This window comes from Spea bombifrons, chromosome 8 (genome assembly GCF_027358695.1).
Source record: "Spea bombifrons isolate aSpeBom1 chromosome 8, aSpeBom1.2.pri, whole genome shotgun sequence".
Lineage (NCBI taxonomy): Eukaryota > Metazoa > Chordata > Amphibia > Anura > Pelobatidae > Spea > Spea bombifrons.
In genome coordinates, this window is record NC_071094.1 from 4,108,441 (window position 1) to 4,125,493 (window position 17,053).

Consider the following 17,053-nt stretch of genomic DNA (forward strand, 5'->3'; position numbering starts at 1 on the left):
CCCAGTCAGGACCGGACTGACTGGGCCTATGCGGCCTCTACGGCCGTCTATAACTCAGGGCAAAAGGGGCACTTGCCCCTTAACCCTGCAGCAGCTGCTACCGGGCCCGCCACTCTAGGGGGCCCGGGCAACCCCCACGATTAATTCCGCGGGGGGCCGCTACTTACTGGCAGACGAGGATGCCGGGGGACGCAGGAATCCAACAGTCACGTGACGTACGTGACGTACGTCACATGACCCTGCTGCGCATCTGCTTCCCCCTATGCACTGAACAAGTTGGTCTGCGAGCGCCGAGCGGCACATACTTTTTACATCTTCGGTTGTTCAGGTAAGGGGAGGCTGCATGAAGGAGTATTTGAGATTGAGTGAGAGAATTAATGAATATCTGTGAAGGAGTGAGTGAATGAATGTTTGTGAATGAGTATATGTAAATGAGTATCTGAATGAGGGAATTAATGAGTATCAATGTATGAATATCTGAATGATTGAATGGATTATCTGTGAATTAGTGAGTAAATATTTGTGAATTAATATATATGTGTGTGTGTGTGTGTGTGAGAGATAGCATGGATGTGTAAGGGGGGGGCAAAGATACCACAGTCAGGCTGTTTTGGTGGAAAGATGCCACAGGAGGGCTGTTTTGGGGCCAAAAATGCCACAGGAGGGCTGTTATGGTGGCAAAGATGCCACAGGCGGGCTGTTATGGGGCCAAAGATCCCACAGGCGGGCTGTTATGGGGCCAAAGATGCCACAGGAGGGCTGTTATGGTGGCAAAGATGCCACAGGAGGGCTGTTATGGTGGCAAAGATGCCACAGGCGGGCTGTTATGGGGCCAAAGATGCCACAGGCGGGCTGTTATGGGGCCAAAAATGCCACAGGCGGGCTGTTATGGGGCCAAAGATGCCACAGGCGGGCTGTTATGGGGCCGAAGATGCCACAGGCGGGCTGTTTTGGTGGCAAAGATGCCACAGACGGGCTGTTTTGGTGGCAAAGATGCCACAGGCGGGCTGTTTTGGGGCCAAAGATGCCACAGGAGTGCTGTTTTGGGGCCAAAGATGCCACAGGAGGGCTGTTTTGGGGCCAAAGATGCCACAGGAGGGCTGTTATGGTGGCAAAGATGCCACAGGCGGGCTGTTATGGGGCCAAAGATGCCACAGGCGGGCTGTTATGGGGCCAAAGATGCCACAGGCGGGCTGTTATGGTGGCAAAGATGCCACAGGAGGGCTGTTATGGTGGCAAAGATGCCACAGGAGGGCTGTTATGGGGCCAAAGATGCCACAGGCGGGCTGTTATGGGGCCAAAGATGCCACAGGCGGGGTGTTTTGGTGGCAAAGATGCCACAGGCGGGCTGTTTTGGTGGCAAAAATGCCACAGTCAGGCTGTTTTGGTGGAAAGATTATTTATGTATTCAAAGAAAAAGGGGCGCATGTACAAAAAGGGCCCTATGTACATGCGCCCCTTTTTCTTTGATTATGCCCTTTGAACATGCGCCCCTTTTTCTTTGATTTTTTTACAGAAATGATTCAATATGTAAATTGAATTTGTTGAAAAAAAATTGTTGGGTAAAAATCATGTTTTTTGGGGGGGGTGGGGGGCCCTTAACAGATTCTCGCACCCGGGCCCTGAGGGGTCTAGTTACGCCCCTGGCCGAAACGCTTACATCTCGGAGAAGAAAGGAGACATCTCCTGACAGGGACACCTCTGCTCCTCTTATCTTGCATGCTCTTCATGCCAATGTTTATGGGACGGGACTGTGAATGTACTTTCATGGGTGTAAAGCTCTTATCGGCTTTTTACACTTCATTAGCAGAGCTGTAATTACCAAGTTTTTTTTTTCCAGTCTGGTGGACCTAAGTTGTGACTTTGAAATTTTTCCTTTCCGTGCCCAGAAGGAACACTTTCATTCCGCGTACAAACACTCGGTGAAACGCCCCCTTATATCTGCTGTCTGCCTTCACAGCTCTAGCGAAGAATAAGCAATTTTTTGCAATGCCTAAAAATAGCTACATGTTAAGAAAAATAAACCCCGGGCTGAATTCTCGGATAAGGAAAGTTGGCGGCAATAAGTTAGCAAATGATCTCGGCTGATTTTTTTGTAATTCTAAATTGTACGAGTGATCCGTCTCTTAAATTTTTTTTTCCTTTATAGCCTGATAATTGTTGATATAATTTCCCATTAAAAAATCAATAAATAAAATTATTAAATGTAATATATATTTCTAGGAATAAAGCAAATAAAAATATATTATTATTAATATTATTATTATTATTATTGTTATTATTAAGCCAATAACAATGGTCTCATTCTATGGGAGTGGCTGAAAATGACAATAATGGTAAAAAAAATCATGTTTCCAGGCAGAATTTATGTCATAATGTTTATGTCATAACTGAGAAATGATGTGTAAAGGAGACAAAGGAACAAATTCTTAATTTCCGCCTATAGAATTTTGTTAAAACATGGAAAGAATTTAAAACAATGGCACCCACACTAGAATTCCAGTAGATTCCGTAGCGCTATTATAATAGGGGGACAGTGGAAATGAACAATAACATTAAAATTGACAATATCCAGAATTGAGAATAAGATTGACACTTGTTAAGACGTACCGGCAAAGAAGAAGAAGGGGGTCCTGCTCTTGTGACCTTACAATCTATTAGGAAGTTGAGAGAGAATGAGACACCAAGAGATGGTTTTCTTGGGTGAGGATGAATTGATTTTAGAGAGAAGTCAATTAATAAATGTGAAAATATTTAAGATGTGACAGGTTCTTGAAGCCAACCGTTCAACATCTTTGAAGTGTTTTTCTCTTACCATCACCTTTCTCTCCCGCAGGCGAATTTATTAAGGCCCTGTACGAGTCGGATGAGAATTGTGAGGTGGATCCCAGCAAATGCTCATCTTCCGACCTGCCTGAACACCAGGGGAACCTGAAAATGTGTTGCGAATTAGCGTTTTGCAAAATCATCAATTCCTACTGGTCAGTATACACATTCTCTCCCATCCCGGTGATTCCGACCGAGGTATGACTACAATCCCTATGAGCCAAAGCTGGATGACAGGGCTTGCTGTTCGAGACCCACAGAAGAACGATGGGTTTTATTTACCCCATTTCCGGCTGTTTCTATACACATTATCGGGGCTTTTAGGGCTGTAGAACCCTGCGATCCCCTCATACCCAGCAAACATTCTGACCTCCTAGAACTAGATTTATCTTCTATTTATATTCAAAAGAACAATTTCTAAAAATCAAAAAATCTAATTAAATACTTTTTTTTTCTAAAACCCATCCATGGCATTTGACTCAATATAAGCAGAACTCAATGGCGCCATCTTGGTAACAACTTGTTTGGTTTGGTTTTGTTTCTCTATGCTTGACTTACGGAGTGTAATAAAGAGTTCCAAATAAAGAATGAACGTTCTAATTCTGCACAAGCATTAGTTTTCAACATTTAAAATACATAAAGTAAAATGGAAAGGAAAATTCAGGGGTTCGAGCTGGCGGAGTGACTGTGCTGTTTCAGCAGTGCAACCTTGGACGGTATAAATTATAGAGAGCCAAGTGTATTAATTAACATTAATATGCACACTTTTCATAGTCGAACACATATTTCACTCTACCTAGGGAATTTCTTTAAATATGATTAGAGAGAAGGAAAAAAAAGATAGGAAATTAGAGAAATGTATGTCCAAACCCCCCCACAACAAAGTGCTTTTGCTCTGAAATTCCCCAAATTGTTATTACAAAGTAACGACATTCCGGGTAATTATTTTTGTGAGACGCGAGGAAGGAAGAAAACCGTTTTGTGCTAAATTTTGTCGACCCCTCAGCAATCGTATATTTTGTCATAAACGGAAGGTCTGAGATTAGCGTAAAAGGCAGACATCTGGTACATTTCGGAACTTGAACGCTCAGCAAGGCCTATGAGTTATGAGGATGAAGAAACATTGTAACACCGCAGTTAAAAGAGACAATACATAAAAAAGGATACTTTGATTTCATTTTTGGGGTGCAGAGTTGGACGTTATTGGTATAGTAATGAAAAGTGGTGGGATGGTTGAGGTAGAAGCCATGGAGTGTCCCAAATGCCCTGTTGAGTTTTCCAAAGACAAGAGGAACCAAAAGGTCCATTTATTGGTTTGCGATTGCGCGTTGAAGGAAGTGATGTCATTTCTTAGTGCCCAGCTAGGCTTCCACTGAGGAACCTCACAAAAAGAGCAGATTAAGGTAGTTCTTGAGCCTTAATTCCATGATATCATCCAGGAAAGTATTGAACGTATGGATGGGTGGCATTGGTCTCGTGTCTCTGTTCCAACAATGGGACTCAACACTGCTTGGCGACACCTTCCTGAAACGCATCTTATATAGGGGTTTCCTTAACTATTTAAGGGGCATGCCGGCATTATTTGGAAGGTTTACTTCAGTCTGTTTCATATGTAAAGTATATGGAACGAATATAAAACTGAGCCAGAAAGGACTCATTTGTGCACGAGTGTCACGCGAGTGATCTTTAAACAAACAGCCAATCACCGTCACTCGTTCAAGGAGCTATACTATATCATTACACGTTTTCGGCGGTTAATTAGTTATAACCATTTGCGCAGGAGCTAGCGCAGGGCATCAGGTAATCACTGGGCTTGTTCACTATTTATAAATCTCTTCCGAATGTATATTTCCATGGCAACGATATCGAGCAATGAAATATGTTAATGCATTCCCGAGCTTTGCATCTGTTTATAATATTTTATATAAGGTAGGCTGCCATTACAGGAAAAAAAAAATGGGTCACACACACACAAAAAAAAAATAGCATTTCTGGAACCAGCTCATCTCAGGAGTAAAAAACAATGTTTCTGAGCGTCTCTGCCTTTTGTGCGGTAAAAAACATCATTAACAAAGTAAACGAATGAAACCCACGTAGGCCGTTAAAGAATGAAAACAAACACAACGCAGGTATACGGATCATCACGGAGCTGCGAGCGTCTTTCACGGGACGGATCTGTTAAGACACGTTTCACGGTGGAAGGAAAAAAAACACGTTTAATTGTGTAAATGTCTAATTACAGTAGAAAAGAAAGGAGCTTTTGTATCGATTTCACCTAAACACGGATTCCTGGGACTATACGATTACCTTCCTACACGTAATCTCTTCAAATGTGTGGGAATTATATACCATTAACAATTCTCGTGTCTTCTCACAGTAGCCACCATGGAATGGTGCAGTCAACAGCAACATTCCTTTGGTTGCCATGGCGATTTAATTCCATTAGCTCTATTAGAGCTGATCTAACTAAATAATATATAAAATGATAATATATATATATATATATATATATATGAATAATCTCTCCCGCTGTCAGGGGGTTACTTCCAGTTTACTCTTGAATCTTCACCATTGAAAGTCAGAAACAACGTAACAAAGTTACCATAACGTTGGGATTAGAATTCAGATTTTTAATCAATTATTTCTGGACAATATTTGAAAAAATTGAATTGTAGTTTTTTTTTTTGTATAATATTATATTTTATATTTTGTATACAATGTTTATCGCGTAGTTTTGGATCTCACCGTCCCGTCTTCTTCTATCTGCAGCGTGTTTCCAAGGGAGCTCAAAGAGGTCTTCGCGTCGTGGAGACAGGAATGTAACAGCCGAGGGCGTCCAGATATCAGCGAGAGACTGATCAGCGCTTCCTTGTTCTTACGCTTCCTATGCCCGGCCATCATGTCGCCATCATTATTCAACCTGCTCCAGGAATATCCGGACGACCGGACGGCGAGGACTTTGACCTTGATCGCCAAAGTCACCCAGAACCTCGCCAACTTTGCAAAGTGAGTCTCTCTTCCCCAGGGAAAGTTACCCCCCCACCACCACCAACACCACCACCTCCGCTCTGCTATTCTGGAAAGCTCAACCGAGCCAAACAATTACCAGGGAAATCAATGACTTTCAGTCTTATAGAATTTACACCGTATTCTTCAAGCAGTCAATTATCTCTGCTCTGTATCAGCTTAAAGAGAGCGCACACTTAGCTGCACACTTGGGAACGGGAGTTAATTAAAATACTTTTCCCTATTATTATTTTTTTAATGCCCGTACCCTATAGTATCAGATGAGAGAAGCCGAAAGAGTAGAATGAATAACAAATGATTGGCTCGTTCTAGAGTTTTGTTTTTTAACAATAAAAAAAAAAGAATGGAATCCTAAAATTATCGGGGAAAAATAGGTAGAGATTTTAATTCATTATGAAATAAATTGCAGGGATTTTGTCTTCATAAATAGAGTATTGTAGAGTATTTAAGTTAATTGTGAATAAAAATCATATTATAATAACACATATGCCGTGTGTGTAGGATGTATACAACAGTTTGGCATTTTTCTAAGTTGTAACTTAGTGAAATTGATTTTTAAATATTAAAATCATTAAAGATAGGATTGCGAGCATTAAAATTCATCATTTGGGCTAGAATTGGAATCTCTGATTGAAAGATCTCCAGCACTCGGTAGCATGCGCTGTTCTGATGACGAGAGTCATGGGTTATGTGTGTAATATAATAAGTATAATATATATATAATTATAATATAATATAATAATGTAATATAATAAGCTTACCAAAAATGGAATATTACAACACAATAATTGAATACAATGTATAAGATAGATCTGAAAGCAGACTCCAGACAGGTGTGTTGTCTCGGCAGGTTCGGCAGTAAAGAGGAGTACATGTCGTTCATGAATCAGTTCCTGGAGCATGAATGGACCAACATGCAGAGGTTCCTGCTGGAGATATCCAATCCGGAAACCATTTCAAATACCGCGGGCTTCGAAGGCTACATCGACTTGGGCCGGGAGCTGTCAACGCTGCACTCTCTTCTGTGGGAAGTCATCTCTCTGCTGGATCAGGTACTGGGAAACCTGTGGCTTTTATATGTTTTTTTTGGCATTATTCCTGGAATTTGGAATTTCCAACCAAATGAAACTTGTTTTTTTCTGGATAATCACATTATTTCTTGACACCTTTAGTTTCATTATGCTTTTTATAGCCTGACACATATTCTCCCGATTGCCTACACAAGTCTACAGGAGGCCGCCATCTTAATTTTTGATGTAAAAGTCTCATAAGAACTTGTTTTTTGGTACAGCGGCTCTATGTTATCATTAAACTATCTTCTGATACAATTTAGTACTGGCAATTGGGGTTTATCTGCTACAAAGTTTCTAAAATTGTCTCATCACCATAGCAACCAATGGAATGTTCCATTCAGAAGGAAAATTATGTTTGTTGCTATGGTGATCATTATGAATTTATTAAATTATCAATAATTTTCAGGGTTGTAGGGGGGCATGGGATTGTTATTTCCAGATATTTTAACTATTCTATTCTCGTTTAACCCTGCGTGTTGTGGTCCATTGGAATAAACCACTGCTAGAGGCTGTAAGTCAATCATTACTCTTAGGGCAGCCTCTAGTGGTGAGAGAGTTAAGGAGACCTCGCTGAATACGACGACCTCTTGTTGGTCGAGGATCACCGGAATTTTAGTTTAAGTTTAACACTTGAAGGTACCAATGTAGTCAATTTAATTTTTCTTGTCCTAAGCTGCATAAATATACAACTGTCAGCGCAAATTAGATTTCATTAAATGATTAATATAAATATTGATAATAGTTTCCAATAATTGTTATGCAAACTAAAGCTTTTTCGTGTTTTATGTGTCACTTTAAATTGAAGAACTTTAATTTATAATTTTAAATAAAATATATATATTTTTTCAAATAAATAGGTCTCCCTGCAAAGAAAAATATTAAGATATGGCAATTTTATTAAAATATTAAATGTATTAAAAAAAACTTTACAAGTTATGTAAGATCTTAAACAATATAATTGCTGATAATAATTTTAAGGGACATTTCCAATGCCTGTAGTAAAAAAAATATTATATCATATTATAATATTATAAATATATTATATTATTATTATTATTATTAAACAAATGATTATATGTGTAAATACATATATTGCACATATACAATAATATATATTATTATATATATATAACAGCAGGGAAATGATCTGTCCTTTGGACCCAATGGTTTTAACATTTTTTTATATGTGATATATTCATCGTGGCTCATAAAACCGAACCAAGGGAGTTGAAGATCAGAAATATCCATTTTTAACACTCCGCCGAAGGATCCTATTTTCTGGTTCATTATAGATTAGGAATTTGGGGCTTTTTCCTTTCTCCTACACTTAGACCAACAAACAAGCTACAATGTAACAGTGCTTTATTTCTTCCCAAGAGGGAAAACTGTCACTTAAATGCTAATTCGACCCACTTTCAAGTTACTGGCGCGTTTTGGAACGGTGAAAGTAAAGAAATATTTGGCTTGAAAATCCAATAAACAAAGGAAATGAATGTTTAGTTACTCTAATTCTTCTAGAATCCCAGCAGAAGGTAAAATGATTATTTCTGATTTGTCTTTTTCTTACCATATTTGGGGTAATTTCTGCCATAATAAGTGGCATTAAATGCATAAATACGAATTGGGAAAAATGTGATATTATATACTTTTAATCCTCTTAAACATAAGCTTGTGAGCTAAGGGGGTGAGAAGTTCAATCTTTTATTATATATATATATAAAGCAGATCGGCCCCATCCGGCCCCCGTCTAGTCGCCCGTTTCTCCTGCTGTAAAGACTCAGACCTTAATCAGTCGTTGGTCTCGTCTTAGATTCAGGAGCCGTATGTCTATCCCATGTATGTTTAATACCCTCACTGTATTACCCTCTACCACTTCTGCTGGGAGGCTGTTCTTCCTATACGTGAGCCATAAACCTGCATCAGAATCACTCAGTCAATTTCCATTTATTGTCATCCTCTTAAGGGCACGGTCGCTAAACTTGGACCCCTTCCTCGAATTTTAAGAGATCTTAATACAGCTCTTAGCAATCCATCCAGCATCCAGGGCTCCGTCACAAGCGATCACTCCGCAACGACGCCAAACGCAGGCAACAGCATATCTGCCGGACTTCAGAGGATGGTAATCGAGAATGACTTATCTGGGTAAGAGGAACGGAGGCGCGCTTCAGGAAAGCAAGCTTGAGTGTCACCGATATGTAATAATAACCCCCTTTATAAACATTGATTGACCCGTTTGTAGATTAGATTTGAGATAGACGCTAAAATAGATGGGTTGGAAGTTAGTCGTCCCACCTACTGCTTAAGGAGAAAATATGCTCCTCCGTTGGGGGGGTGAAAAACGTTCCCCCCGTTCTTTTTCACTTAAATAAAACGTAATTATACTGATCAAAAGAATAATAAAATAGAAAGGGTAAAAGCAGGCTACGTTGTATTTAACAGTTTAATTAAAAGAATGAGCCGGTACGGTTGTCTTTATAATCAAGGCTTTTATCCCTAATTCCGCACAGCATGCGGTACAACGGTTTAAAAATCTATTTAAACTTCACGCGGGATGGGACCACTTAGAACAAAACGCTGAATGTTGATGGATCCCCCCAGCTTTGATCTTACATGGTTGTCCAATGTTTTTTCTAAGAAATCTAAGAAAGTAAAAAAAAAAGAATAAAATATATGAATATTTGTTGGAAAAAAAGGAACGAGAAATGATCAATATACCATAGTCTCTGGTCTTATTCCGGCAGCTTTTTAGGGTGGTCTTTAAAATCCATGACATTAGAGATGGACTTTCACTCAACATTGAGCCGAAGGCATGGCCGGTCCTCCGTAAACTTGATTCTTTTTTTTTAAATCTCATTGGGATGGAGCCAATATGTTTAAGTAATTGGGTTTTCGCTTAATTGCAGTGTAGCGTTTAAAGCTCGTCTCCCTTTGTTTATTTATTTCCCCTTAGTCTAATAGATTTCACAAGGTTACCATCTCCAACTCCTGAAAACAAGGACTTATTTTTTGTCACAAGGTCCTCTGGGGTTCAGCCGTCGCCGGCACGAAGTTCCAGCTACTCGGAAGCCAACGAGCCCGATGTGCAGATTACTAATGGCAACAAGAGTTTGTCAATGGTTGACCTTCAAGACAATCGGGTTTTGGACATTGGCACGAACACTTCATGTATGGGGGACTCTTTGAATGAAAGCCAAACCTCTTTTAGCCAGTTGCAAGCGATCTGGACTGCACGAACACCACAGGGCAATATCATGACCATGACCACCGCTAGAAGAACGGGACAGACGCCTTCAACTCCAAATGCAGATACGCCACCGGGCAGGCCTCAACTTTTGGCACCTTTATCGTTCCAAAACCCCGTGTACCAAATGGCATCGGGTTTGCCAGTATCGCCACGAGGCTTGGGGGACTCTGGGTCAGAATGCCATAGCTCTCTGAGTTCCCACAGTAACAGCGAGGACTTGGCCGGGAGCAAACACTGCTTCGTTAATCCCGGTAGCAGCGAGGATTTCAGCAGACGCCCCGGGGATATGTCTCGGAGGCAATATTCCTTAGGTGACAAAGCTGGCCAGCCTACTATGCCACGGCAAAACAGTTCAGGCCCCCAGAGGCGAATAGATCAACCGCCCCCTCCACCTCCACCGCCGATGACTAGAGGAAGGACACCGCCAACGTTACTCAACACAACACCGTATCCAAGGCCGTCCAGTGGAAGTATGATGTCATCTTCCCCAGACTGGCCTGGCAGCGGGGCACGGATGAGGCAACAGTCTTCATCCTCCAAAGGTGACAGCCCAGAGATGAAACAAAGAACAGTACATAAGCAGGTTGGTTACCATTCCTTTTACCTACTGCAGCCTCTTAAATAGTTTGTAAACTCGGACATGAGTTGGGTACTTTATGGAGCACAATTGTAGCCCAAGAACCTGCCTGTCTTATACCTGCATTGTGTGAGAGTTCCTCTTAAGCAACCTTTTTAGATGTTTGCCATTTATAACCAGTATATCATTTATGTTCCTTGTAGACATGTACAAATCATAACTTTTCCTTCAAACCTAACTCAGGAAGTTTTCTGATGTCTTATTGGGCAGCCCTGCATGGGTTACAGGAGATAAATCGGCTTTACTTGTGTTGTAGGTTTTATATTATTATTATTATTATCTCAGGGAAACAAATGTTAATAAAAAAAAGTACTTTTAGGAACCAATATTTGGGATGCGTATTCATAGTGATAAAAATAGTGATCTCAAACGATAGGTTTCCATAAGCTGCTCAGTTTATAGGAACAATGTGGCTCACGCATCTTGGCCTTTCCAAGAAATTGGTCAAGATATGGATTTATTCTTTATAGAGGGCATTGTTAATACCGATCTGTCAGGCAGTTCTGGAAGGGGTTAAAGTGAGAAGTTCTTCTGTAAGTCCCAATTGAGACCACGATATGTTTGCCTGTGACTTAAGGCAGCTATGTAAGAAAATTAATTTTGTGAGTTGCTTTGTTTTTGGAATTATTTGTCGCTGCCGATACCTTTTATTGGGCCAACATAGAAAAAGCTACGTCAGAGGTTTCTTTTTAAGATGAAGAAGAGTCTTTGGAGGTTCCAGAAGTTTTTGTAACTTTACATCTTTTCCTACGTTGGCCTAATAAAAGATATCATCTTCACCTAAAGACTTAATTTTCTCTTGGGATAATACGACTATATCATTTTTTTATTTTCTATGTCTCCAAGGATACTACTTTACACAAATCATAAACTTGTAGTCCGGAATGTTTACAGTTTAATATCTATACCTCTGTCCTTCGGGGAAATCGTCATGAAAGGAAGCAGCCAACTTACTGAAATATAATTTTTTCTTTTTAAAAAAAATAAAAAAAAGAATTAGGAAGATTTGTGTAGAAAGTTGCAATAGCCACAGCCCAGGACCTGCAAGTTTATATTAAGCAGAAGTAAATGGCTTGTAATTGAGTTGCTATGAGCTTCGGTTCATTGGCTTAACTTTTAATCAAAAAACAAACTACACTGATCAACCGAGCATTCAGGAATTGGAAGAAGAGCTGTAATTATCAACCAGTTAATGCCAAAGTAATTTATGTCACAATTTGGGATTTTTTATATATATTTTCCCATAATCGTACTGTAGAACTCCGTTTCACTCAGAACCTTTTGATTCTTGGTATGGTCCATGGAGAGCAACCATATCCTCTGGGTCTCTATGGTTTCCAATTTTTATTAGATCTTTGGATTCCAAGACTTTGGAATCCAAAAATAATATAGATAATCAATGGGAATATTTTTTGTGATTCTTTTTGGAATCCCTATAAACCACCGAAAAAAATCAATATATGTTTCAAATGAATACTCCGAAATTATCGCCTCGCTCGGACCATCCAACCTTGGCGGTTGTTGACAAACAAATGCATTCTGTACTGTTGTGCTTTCGGTTAGATTATATTTTAGCGAAGAAGGACAGGTGAATGAATTATTGAAGTCGAGGACAAGTGAATGAATTATTTGTCGGCGTTTATGACATTTAGCACAGCTTTGCTGCTATGTAACCCTTAACATATCAAACACTTCATCGACTACACAGTTTCAAAAGGAAAAACAAATATAGGTAGGTCGCATGTCCTCAAAAAAAAAAAGCCAATCACTGAATTTCTGTTCTTTTGTTCAAAAAAATGCCATTATTAAATTTATAACATTTTTCCGCCTGTAGTACATACAGCCATGGGATTCTTCTGAAACGAAACAGAATACGCTACTCAAACTGTCCCTGTTTGGCTGAAATTGGCCCTCTAGGGACAACGTATCATTATATGAGTGGTTTTAATGAGCATTTCGAAGCATTTTTATGTATTATTAAAACAACGTTTTTTTAATCATTAACACATTCATCGACTTTACAAACTACTGATGAAGTAGAGTCGAGAATTTCACCAGCGCTTATAATATTCTGTTCCAGAATATACATCTGTTATCGTAATTGCCTCAACTGAATGCTACTTTAGATGACCGCATGTATGCTTAAATCTCTTTAATAATTAAGGACTAAAATTCTACTCCATTGAAGAGAGGAAGACACATCACAGTCCGTTCTCTTAAAAATGAGAGGGTTTGTTCTTATTATAGCTTGTCAAAAATGAAAGGGTAAACATGCAGGTTATTAACGGCAGAGAAGACAGTCCCATCACTAAAAAGCAATTTGTCTGCCTGAAATTTCAGTTTTAAGGTCATTCAGGTGGAAACGATCAATGGTGGGGAGAAAAAAAGACATTCTAATAATTGTGTTGTTGAAATAGATATGATTGGAAGGGTAATTATTTCTTTGCATCATATTTTAGAACATATATAGTAATGAACAGGCGATAACATCGTCATCGTTACGACGGCCATTTTTTTTTTCTCCATGGTGTCACCCAACCCTTGCCCATTAGGACACGGGGTTCCAGTCTCTGCCCTGGCATGTGGATGCATTATCAGCTCAATTGAGTTACCTGGCCTCTTGCTCTTGGAAAGTTAGTATTAAAAGGTGTTCAGACTAGAAGCAGGAGATTTGGAAATGTCTGCAAAGTCAACCCAGAGTCCGTCTATGGAAGCTGCTGATAAGGGAGAGAGCCAAAGCTGGTGAGATCTGAGCACCTGTCTAAAGCCAGTGCCTTCCATGGACAGAAGGTCGGAGCTTTTCTAGCTCAATAAAACCTCATCTTGTCATACAGACCCATCGTGAGGGTCTAGATGTTCCTCTGGCAGCTCCTGTTCCTCAAAATGTATCAGTAAGCCCAAACATAGAAGGTCTTTGGATCTTAGATCTTTGGATCATCATTGGGGAAGCCCAACAAATGTTGGCTGATGTTATGGACTGTCCTCTTCATCCCGGTGAATCACCAGATCCTTGTATCTGGGGAAATAAAAAATGGTGCGCATTTAGCTACTTATAGATTGAGGGAAAGAATCTAATATTGCATTATTAAAGTTCTTTAGTTCTTCTTTGTTAATTTTTGGTGATGATGCCCCTTTATAAATTGCACGGCGGAATGGATGGTTAAAGTGAAGGTAGACATTCATCGGTCTCTCGGAACCATAACTAAGCCATCGTATCAAGTCTGATCATTTGATCCGAATCGCTCCTTTTGTTTTTGGAGAGACTCTTTCGCTTGCCTCGTGGCCGGCTAATATGCTTTCATCATGCAGCACTTCATCAAGGCTTTGATCAAAGGCTATCAATCAGAATGTAGGTCTTTTGTTTACAGCTATTGATTTATGAGTAATAACTGTGCAAGTGTTGACATTAGCAAATGTACCATTTACCCGTATGTGTACTGTAGCGATCAATACTAATTTTAAGGACACTGTTTTGCAAAGCATCTGGCTACCTGTTAACGCGGAATGAATGAGAATGAAATTGTAATTGTTCCAGGCATAATGGAAGCCGACCATTTCCTTTTTATAACCCTGTATTTAGGGCAACAAGCGACTTTAATGGATATTTTTTTAGGGCTCATAGCTGCTCTTCATACTTCATTAGTGGTGGTATAATAAGTACCCCCCTCCCCCAACATTTTAAATGGCCAGAGGGACACTTTTTAGGAGCTGTGGTTAGAAATGGGGTCTTAGATGAAGAATAATGTATTTTATTTAAAAAGCCATTTCCAGCTGTTTCTATACACACTATCTGGGCTTTTAGGGCTGTAGAACCCTGCGATCCCCTCATACCCAGCAAACATTCTGACCTCCTAGAAAAGAGGGGGCATCAGGGGAGGAAAGAGGGGCATCAGGGGAGGAAAGAGGGGCATCAGAAGAAGAAAGAGGGGCATCAGGGGAGGAAAGAAGGGCACAGAGATTTGGAAACCAAAGAGGTAATGTCTTCTCTAAGTTGGGTCTATGTCGTGACTGAGGCCGCGGGTGTTAAATTAGGTCCTTATTCCTGATCCAAACATTCTATCTGTGGTTTAGTGGGATAAATATTCTCAGACGAGCCAAACTTTTTAATTCTCGAAGGGTTGTTTGAATGTCACCCAGCAAGGAATTGCATTGCACCGTATGTTAAAATGTCCCTTCTTTATCTGTAATGAATTTGGAGTAGCGTTAATAATAATTCAAATATTGATATAAAAAATCAATTCGGCCTCTTTTCCCTAAATGCACGTGGCAGGAATAGCTGATGCCGGAGCAGCGGGGTGTCAGATCCTAGATGGCTCTCAGAATGCTTATGAGAAAGAGATATTTCATCAGGTCTACAGAGAACATAATAGAAAAAAACATACAAAATAGTCAATTGTGACTCCCTGAACAACACAGCGATCATCGTCTTCTGGGAGGCCACAAAGCAAACTAATGTACCCAATGTATATAGAGAATGTATATAGAGAATGTATACAGAGAATGTATATAGCGAATGTATATAGAGAATGTATATAGAGAATGTATACAGAGAATGTATATAGAGAATGTATATAGAGAATGTATACAGAGAATGTATATAGAGAATGTATATAGAGAATGTATGCAGAGAATGTATATAGAGAATGTATACAGAGAATGTATATAGAGAATGTATATAGAGAATGTATATAGAGAATGTATATAGAGAATGTATACAGAGAATGTATATATAGAGAATGTATATTGAGAATGAAGGAACGTGCCCGACCCATTTGCATTTAAAATGGCTGTACGTTTGTTTTGGCCATTTTGCTTTTAGTTTTAGACTTTTTTTGCTGTGTTCTTTTTGGACATTCATAGAATGTACAGTAAATCATAGCTCCCAAGTGTCCTGCATTTGCGGGGCCAGTGGAGCTCATGGGGCAGTTGGGGAGATCCTCGCCACCTCACGCCCCATTCCCACCCACTTCTGCGTATGGCCCGCTCACTTCCACCTATGGTCCTGACAACTTCCTCCATTAACCACCGCCCCAACATAGATGTCCCAATCTATCAATCAATCTATATATATATCTATACTTTGATTTACGCTTGAAGTTATTGATGACACCAGCAGGTACGTCGCCAATAACCCAAAGAGTGGATTTTTGTTACCATTGGGCCCTAATACGGGCCATTGCGCCTTCTTCAGATCTGTTTCCCCAGCTGGCCTGTTAAACACCAACTTCAATTTGCCGAAGACAGTCAAAATACAGGGATATATTAAACAATTTGCGTTCAGCGCGTCTTAAGTAATTCTTTCCCGGCAGTTCTTTGAAAGGTACGCCTGTTTCAGTTCAACGCTAAATTTCCCCAGAGAGCTTATCCTCCAGAAGGATAGATTATGATTCAGTTACAGAAGGCTGTAATTATTTTATTTTGCTTATGTAATCATCTCTACTTATGTATCCTCCATCATTCAATCTTCTGATAGTTTGATACCCAATTAACTCTCCATATGCAGAAACATTAGTACTGGATCCCTTTGGCCGATAATCCTAATGGAGTTCACCTCTTTCCAGTCCATCCCTCAGTGTCCATCGTGTCCATCTTTGGTAACCCCAATTGATCTTAATAATAGTCTTATCTTTCCTCATCCTTTCTCCGCTTTCCTTTCCCACCTACCATCATTGGGGGCCATCTTTGAAAGGTTGATTTAGTAAAGAGCGTTGGACCCCCGAAGATGTGTGTTGACCTGTGATGTGGGTAGATGTCATTTTTTGGAAAGGGCACCCATCATTACATAAATTAAATGGGTAGGGCCATTGCTTTCTATATGAACGGCTGTATCGGTCATAGAGCACCCAGTTTTCTACACCTCCATTGTTGTGTTCCATGGTCTTCCACATATTGAACACTTGACTAGATTGCCACAGTAGACACTCGTTGGGTCCATCGCCAGAAAAGACGTTTCTAGAACGTTACGTGTAACCTCACATCCATTTTTTTTCATTATCTTTTTTTGTTTTGTTTTCTTTATTTCATTCATTTCTTTTGTTATGGTTGTATGTTCTGTTTTAGGCCCCCTCACCCGTGAATCCCAATGCCCTGGACCGAACTGCTGCTTGGTTGTTGAATATGAATTCGCAGCTTTTAGAAGATGATTCCGCAGACTCAGATATCAAGCACAGGGATAAACTCAGGATTAAGGATGAATTCACCCAAGCAGAAAAGGTAACACCAAAAACGGGATAGAGCAACCAATCA

The 17,053-nt window shown here is 39.9% G+C and overlaps 1 protein-coding gene across 4 annotated transcripts in view; it reads left to right on the forward strand.

Annotated features, from left to right (window-relative positions):
* Positions 1-17,053, forward strand: part of DAB2IP (DAB2 interacting protein) — a 211,840-nt gene that overhangs the window by 182,414 nt on the left and 12,373 nt on the right. For 2 of the 4 annotated variants that reach the window (XM_053472613.1, XM_053472611.1), the window contains 6 exons: positions 2,837-2,981; positions 5,596-5,832; positions 6,704-6,905; positions 8,890-9,068; positions 9,877-10,753; positions 16,868-17,020. In XM_053472613.1, the coding sequence (XP_053328588.1) occupies positions 2,837-2,981; positions 5,596-5,832; positions 6,704-6,905; positions 8,890-9,068; positions 9,877-10,753; positions 16,868-17,020 (1,793 nt within the window). The remainder of the gene's footprint in view (positions 1-2,836; positions 2,982-5,595; positions 5,833-6,703; positions 6,906-8,889; positions 9,069-9,876; positions 10,754-16,867; positions 17,021-17,053) is intronic. The other 2 variants (XM_053472610.1, XM_053472612.1) reach the window with 2 other exon arrangements.